This window comes from Bufo bufo, chromosome 5, assembly GCF_905171765.1.
Source record: "Bufo bufo chromosome 5, aBufBuf1.1, whole genome shotgun sequence".
NCBI classification, from domain to species: domain Eukaryota; kingdom Metazoa; phylum Chordata; class Amphibia; order Anura; family Bufonidae; genus Bufo; species Bufo bufo.
The window spans coordinates 79,041,808-79,049,667 of record NC_053393.1 but is presented as its reverse complement, the minus strand read 5'-3'; the positions used below and the strand labels follow the sequence as shown (position 1 = coordinate 79,049,667).

Below are 7,860 nucleotides of genomic sequence, written 5' to 3'. Positions count from 1 at the left end.
GAGGCTGTCAAGGTTTTCTCCTATTAACAGGTTAGACACTTCCCAAGGTGTTACATTGCCGTATTAAATAACGGAGGAATAACAAAAAGCGATATTACTGACCTATCATAGCTAATAAGGTTAACGCAGACTTCCTGCCAATCAACTGTGACCTGACCATCTCTGGAGAGGGGTTAAGCAAACCACGAAAAATCAGTAGACAATCAGGACTGCGCGCACCCCTGGGACTCCAGTATCAGCTCCCCTTCTGGGAGAACAAAGTCTGCCTTCAAAATATGAATTTAGGGAGAATTTATTATTTGCGGTGGTTTTGGTGTCAGTTTTAAGTCTGTCTTTGTGAGTAGGGATGAAACATCCGAAGTCGATTCGCATAAAACTTCGTTCCAATACTGTATGGAGCCGAACCCGAGTTCGGGAAATGTTTTTTTTTACGGTACAAATTAATTTATGAAGTTTTTACCCGAAGTCTCGTGAGACTTCTCAGAGCAATAACTTCGGCTCACCTGAGCCAATACATTCTAATACTCCTGCTCCGTACAGTATTCGAACAAAGTTTTATGCGAATCGACTTCAGATGTTTCATCCGAAGTCGATTCGCTCATCCCTAGTTGTGAGTTTGTGCCAAATTTATGAAATGGCGAACAGTAATTAATATATTTGGCGCCAGTGCAATATGGTGCACCAGGGGGTTGTCTAACGCGGAGAGGCGTCTTTTTAAAAGTCGTACATCATAAATGAGACATTAAGGTATAAAGGGTCTGTAAGGCTACTTTCACACTGGCGTTTTGGCTTTCCGTTTGTGAGATGCGTCATGGGCTCTCACAAGCGGTCCAAAACGGATCAGTTTTTCCCTAATGCATTCTGAATGGTAAAGGATCCGCTCAGAATGCGTCAGTTTGTCTCCGATCAGTCTCCATTCCGCTCTGGAGGCGGACACCAAAACGCTGATTGCAGCGTTTTGGTGTCCGTCTGATGAAACTGAGACAAACGGATCCGTCCTGACACAGAATGTAAGTCAATGGGGAAGGATCCGTTTTCTATGACACAATCTGGCATAATGGAGAACGGATCTGTCCCCCATTGACTTTCAATGGTGTTCAAGACAGTTTCAAGTGTATGGGAACGATCCGTCCCATTGAAATTAATAGGACGGCTTGGGTGTAATTCCACCTGCTCACCGCTGCAGATGTAACAGCGAGAAGGTAAACAGTGAAGAGGCGCGCGCCTTCTCTTCAAACAGCTGATCGGCGGAGGTGGCGGGTGTCGGACCCCCGCCGATCTGATATTGATGACCTATCCTGAGGAAAGGTCATCAATAAATATAACTTGGACAACCCCTTTAAATATGGATGGGGGGGGGGGGGTATGCATTTTTTTCAATAGACTCTTCTATAGGCAATGAAAAATGCAAGAAAAAACACGTCACAAATTTTACAAAAGTGACACCAAATACACTTGTAAGGCTACTTTCACCCTTGCGTTTTTACTGGATCCGGCAGGGTTCAGCAAAAACGCTTCCGTTACTGATAATACAACCGTCTGCATCCGTTATGAACGCCACAATGCAAGTCAATGGGGGACGGATCTGTTTTCTATTGTGTCAGAGAAAACGGATGAATGGGGACAAAACTGAAGTGTTTTTCCTGTATTGAGCCCCTATGACGGAACTCAATACCGGAAAAATAAAACGCTAGTATGAAAGTAGCCTAAGGCCGTTCTCACTGGTTTTTCTTGACTTGCAAGTAACATCAGTGAATACAGCTTTTATATTTTTTTGGTCTATGAACAAAATGTAGACAAAAAATGAGGTGTAGTTATTTACTGTAGTAATTTACAGCTTGTGGTGGTGTTTTTTCACTGTTTTTAGCCCACTGACATCCATTTTTTTTACACTGCTTTAAAAAACGCACGTGTCAATTACAATAATGGCGTTTTTACATAGTCTAAAAAAAAGCCAAACTAAATTTATGTGTGACGGATGCCTACAAATGCCTAAAATAATGCTTGAAATGTATGGCAATGGTTTTCACAAGCAATAAAAAGTAAATACATGTTTATAAGCAATAATAAAACACCCAAAAGACTATTTGTGTATAAAGGGGCTTTCCAGACCAGGATCATGGGGGCGGCCATCTTAGCTGTTCCTCACAGCATTTAGAGAGATGCTTTACAGCAGACACAGGAGGGGACGGCATTGACTTCTATGGAGAGTTTTCAAAGTATGCTGTGTGACCTGTGCAGAGGTCAGGGGGGTGTAGATAAGCTGCGATATCAACTATTGTGAATGGTGGATCCAATGTTATATATGCAGAGGCGATATCTGTCAGTGTAATCCTGTCTTTAATGATAATGCGATGACTGCAGTAAAGTGATCTGTACAGACCAGCCTACCATTAGGCTTAGCGGCCAGTGCAAAAAAAAAAAACTGCCAGATTTTAGGATTTCTTTTAAATACAGGCGTTGATATGGAAAATTAAAAAATAACATCACCAATGATTCTTTAAAAATATGATTAAAAAAATAGTTCATTTTCTGATGACGCATTCCCTTAAAAAAAGACCAGTCATATCCACACATATAGCATCCATAGCAAAGATAAGATTCCTTGCCATTTTTACAGAAAAACTGGCAAAAATATTCATGTCCTCGTTGAATGCAATGTTATGTTTTCCATTCTTTCAGGTTTTTACGGTAAATGCTCAACTCCACGTGACCCAGTGAACGCGACTGTCCCCGCCCCTCAAAGTGATTGACAGCGGCGCCCACGTCACATGACCCGGACCTAAGTTCCGGCAGCCCTGGCTGTTTATATGACGTCACATCCGCTTTCCTCCATATACCCGGAAGTGTGGGTAGAACTTCACGTTGCTCAGGCTGGCAGTGGAAGTGCCGGGACCGGGTGGTAGCTGCGGGGGTCTGGTGTAAGTTTTTTTTAACTGACACGTTACTGCTGTGCCTCAGAGCTCCTAGCTGGACCGTGCGGTGGCTGCCAGGGGTTATCTGCTGCCTCTGTGTTTCCCCGCCAGCTGTTGTCACACTACAAAGCCCAGCGCGCCCTGTCAGCTAGAATTTCTCAGTCCCAGCTGTCCTGTCAGAGGAGTCACTCTGGATAACTATATAGGATACACTCCCCAATAAATGGTCTCATTCACTGTGAACCTTACTGTCTGTGGTGACCTCACACCACCATGATGTTCCTTGGGTTAGCCGGTGTCAGGCTGTGTGCACACTGAGCCGAGGAGACCCCCGCAGATTAGCTGACATTTATGGGTCATGCACTGGGGTGGACTGGCCGCAGACCCAACTGGGAATTTCTCACGGCCTCTGGCCAGGTACATAACCATCGGATGCTCTCAGCATAAATTAAAGGGGTTCTCCGGATAGTACGCTAGCCAACCTGCGGCTCCCCAGCTGTTGCAAAACTACAATTCCCACCATGCCCTGCTGTAGGCTTATAGCTGTAGGCAGTCTAGGCATGCTGGGAGTTGTAGTTTTGCAACATCTGGAGAGCCACAGGTTGGCCATCCCTGGGATAGGTCATCAATATCAGATTGGCGGGGGTCCGACACCCTGGACCTCCACCGATTATCTGTAAGAAGAGAAGACGCACACGTGTGGTCTCCCTTTTCTCTTCGTGCTCGCTCCTGCTATGTCTATGGCACTGTGCGCGCGCCTTCTCTTCTTACAGCTGATCGGCAGGGGTGCCATGTGTCGGACCCCCGCCAGTCTAATATTAATGACCTATCCTGAGAATTAAAAGTAGGAGCATCTGGTGCTTATGCACCTGGCCCGTGGATGCAGGTGCAATCCTGAACTCAAATGTGTTACTGTCCTCAGGACATTGATACCGATACACTTGAATACTGCACTAAGGACTTCCGTATTTTGTGTTGCACTATAGTATTGCTGGTCCTGCCTACTTGTGTAGTCCCTACCTGCTTGTTTGGACCCGCCTACAATATGGGGGTCACTTTTAGGTTTCCAGGGCCACTTTAAGTTCCCAGTCTGCCCATGGTCATGCGCTGAGCTGAGTGTATGGACCCTACATAGCATCTCCCGGAGGCTGGACGGCCCTGTGTGCAGGTAATGAGGAGAATACCTCCATGAGATGTGTATGGCGTCTGACAGTAAAATCCTTCATATGGAATTATTGGTGTATAGGGGGTACAGACAGAGGAAGCCTCACACACCTCTATAAAGAAAAGAAAAAAAGCCCCTTCAGGCCTTGTTCACATTTCTGTGTCCATTTGACGTCCATGGAAAATCTGTTTGGTCCGTATGTCTGTTCACCCTCTGTGTATCACCCCAATTCAACAGATACTGCTGAGCTGAAAAAGTATCTTCTACCAATGGTCCATGAAAAACCCCTGACAAAGCACAGACCCATAGACTTCAATGGGTGTGACTGGGCCGCATCACGGACCAAAGTAGTGCATGTCTCTGTGATTTTTCCACTGGAAACCACTGACGTGTGAAAAACACATAAATCAATGGATCCGTGTGCTGTCCGTGATTCACTGAAGTGTGAACTAGGCCTTCAGCCTTTCACTCAGTCAGTGGGGGAGATTTATCAGACTGGTCTAAAGGAAAACTGGCTTAGTTGCTCATAGCAACCAATCAGATTCCACCTTTTTATTTTATTTATTGCTTCAATTATTGCTAAGGGCTCATGCCCACGACCGCGTGCTGTCCGGGCCCGTGCTGCGGACCGCAAATTGCAGTCCGCAATGGACGGGCACCGACCGTCGGGCAGCCACATGTGGATCGCGGACCCATTCACTTGAATTGGGTCCGCAATCCGCATCCGACGGTGCACTACTGCATGCACTACTTTTTTGCGGTGCGGGGTCACGGACAGAAAACCCACGGAAGCACTCCGTAGTGCTTCCGTTGGCTTCTGATCCGTGCCTCCGTTCCGCATCTCCGTGATTGCGGACCCATTCAAGTGAATGAATCCACGATCCGTGGCTTGAGGTTCACACGGCCGATGCCCGTGTATTGCTGACCCCCTGTATGCAGCCCGCAATACGGCCACAGCCGTGTGCATGAGAAATGTTTGAAAGTCATGGTTGAAAGAAATGTTGTGTGTGTGTGTGAAGGAGATTATGGTTATATTCACACTCGGTACATTTTCTGCAGCTGTCCCTTTTATCTAACAGAACTTGCAGAAATTCATAAAACGGCTACAGAAAAATCTCAATTCAGGTGAATGGTACTGATTTTCGGGCTCAGGAATAAAACCTTGCGGCTGTGTACCAGACAAGGCCATAATGTTACTATGTGCATAAGGCCTGAGACGTGCCCTGTTCAGCTCAAGGAGGATTGTGCAGACTGAATACAATTCTAGTCTTTTGTCAGTAGACTTTTCATGAGGATGTAAACAACATTGCGGTAATATATCAAACTGGTGTAAATTAGAACTGGCTTAGTTGCCCATAGCAACCAATCAGATTCCACCTTTCATTTTTGATGGCTCTTTTGGTAAATAAAAGGTGGAATCTGATTGGTTGCTATGGGCAACTAAGCCAGTTCTAATTTACACCAGTTTGACAAATGACCCCAAGCGTGTTCCAGGTCAAAGACAGTAAATCGAGATGTTGAAATGATGATGAATTGAAACATAAGCAGTGTTCTAATATACAGAATTTAAAGGCAATCTGTCCCCAAGTGTATGCCGCCCTGGCTGTGGGTAGTATAAAGTAGTCACAGAGACACTGATTGCAGTGCTGGATCACTTACTTTCTTCTTGCAATAGTTTTCTTAAAATCGCAGTTTATTAGCAGTAGCGCAAGTCCTCTCATTCATGATCTGTGGCTGCCGTCCTGCCACCGATTGAAAGCTGTCAGTCAGCAGCAGAGGGAGCCACAGCTGATGAACATTGAGGACTCCAGGACACGCAGAAGTCATTGAGAGGACTCCAGCACTCAACTTCCGCTGCAGCCGATGAACTGTTATTGGATAACTAAAGTCTAAATCAGGGGGTCAGCAACCTCCGACACTCCAGCTGTTGTGACACTACAACTCCCAGCATGTTTCATTAATTTCTATGGGAGTTCCAAGAACCGCCAAGCAAGTATGCATGCTGGAAGTTGTAGTTTCACCACAGCTTGAGTGCTGAACCCATGGTCTAGGTAATTAGGGTTTCTGTCCATGCTTTCTGGCAATATAAACCTGGTTACAGATTCCCTCTAAGTTTTCTTTATGAAAAGGCTTAGGACTCATGCACACAGCCATTGCCCCGCCGTGGCTGTATTGTGGCCCGCATATGACAGGTCCGCAATACACGGGGTACCGACCGTGTGCACCCCGCATCACGGATGCGGACCCATTCACTTGAATGGGTCCGCAAACCCAGAGATGCGGTGCGGAAGCACGGATCGGAACCCCACGGAGGCACTACGGAGTGCTTCTGGCCATGCCTCCACACTGCACACTTTTTTGCGGTGCGGATCGCGGACCCCATGCAAGTGAATGGGTCCGCGATCCGTATGCGGCTGCCCCACGGTCGGTGCCTTTGCATTGCGGACCGCAATTTGCGGTTCGCAGTATGGGCCCGGCCAGCACAGTCATGTGCATGAGCCCTTAGTCTGTTTTGGCATCTGATGTAGGCTGAGCCCATTGAACTGAATGAGTGGGGGTTGTCTGTGTAATTTATATAGGCCCCTAATTTTCCTGAGCGAGAGCTTCTTTGCAGCAGGTCTTGGTTATGCGTAGAGGAGTGGGGTCCCGATTGGGAAAACAACCTTTATTTAGCCTATATGCCATAATAAAGGGGTCAACAACCTCTGGCACTCCAGCTGTTGAGAGGCTACAACTCCCTGCATTCTACAATCAATTATTTGGGAGTTTCAAGCAAGTGTGCATGCTGGGAGTTGTAGTTTCATCACAGCTGGAGTGCCAGAGGATGCTGATCCAAGCCCTAATAGAAATCACTACATATTTACATTGTTTTATTCTCTTCCCCCTAAATACAGATAAGCAGACGTCGGCTCCTGGAAGGGTTTAACGATGTTGGAGTCCTATGTGACTCCGATTTTGATGAGCTATGTGAATCGATACATCAAGAATCTGAAGCCCTCGGACTTGCAGCTGTCGCTCTGGGGCGGAGATGTTGTCCTTAGTAAACTGGAATTAAAACTGGATGTTCTTGAACAGGTATATTGCCTAGTTTAAGATTTGCTTCACATAAGGGTACTTTCACACTAGCGTTTTTCTTTTCCGGCACTGAGTTCCGTCAAAAGGGCTCAATGCCGGAAAAAAACTGATCAGTTTTATCCCCATGCATTCTGAATGGAGAGTAATCCGTTCAGGATGCATCAGGATGTCTTCAGTTCAGTCATTTTGACTGATCAGGCAAAAGATAAAACCGCAGCATGCTACGGTTTTATCTCCGGACAAAAAAACTGAAGACTTGCCTGAATGCCATTTTTTCCATAGGAATGTATTAGTGCTGTCCTTCCGGTCTGCGCATGTGCAGACAGAAAAAAAGGTGAAAAAAATAAATGCCGGATCAGTTTTGCCAGATGACACCGGAAAAACGGATCTGGCATTTCAATGCATTTTTCTGACTGATCAGGCATTTTTAAGACTGATCAGGATCCTGATCAGTCTTACAAATGCCATCAGTTGGCATACTGCTTGCCGGATCACTATGCCGCAAGTGTGAAAGTAACCCAACTCGTCCACTTGACCGTTCCCTGTTGCTTTTATAACTGTGTATTTTGTCATTGACACGGCAGCACGTGGCCATTTATTTGTTTAAGAAACACTAGAGGGCAACACCAGTGTGCCGTAACAGCAGGATTACTGAACAGACAGCCCGGGGGTACTTAGTAGGTCCCCATGGTTGACTGCAGACGT

General features: G+C 46.2%; 1 protein-coding gene across 5 annotated transcripts in view; it reads left to right on the top strand.

The window, feature by feature from the left end:
• Window positions 1-2,832: 2,832 nt before the first annotated feature.
• VPS13B (vacuolar protein sorting 13 homolog B) overlaps window positions 2,833-7,860 on the top strand; it is a 1,020,896-nt gene continuing 1,015,868 nt past the window's right edge. For all 5 annotated transcript variants that reach the window (XM_040432419.1, XM_040432415.1, XM_040432418.1 and 2 more), the window contains exons 1-2: window positions 2,833-2,921; window positions 6,975-7,155. In XM_040432419.1, coding sequence (XP_040288353.1) covers window positions 7,009-7,155 — 147 coding nt within the window. In that variant the 5' untranslated portion in view covers window positions 2,833-2,921; window positions 6,975-7,008. The remainder of the gene's footprint in view (window positions 2,922-6,974; window positions 7,156-7,860) is intronic.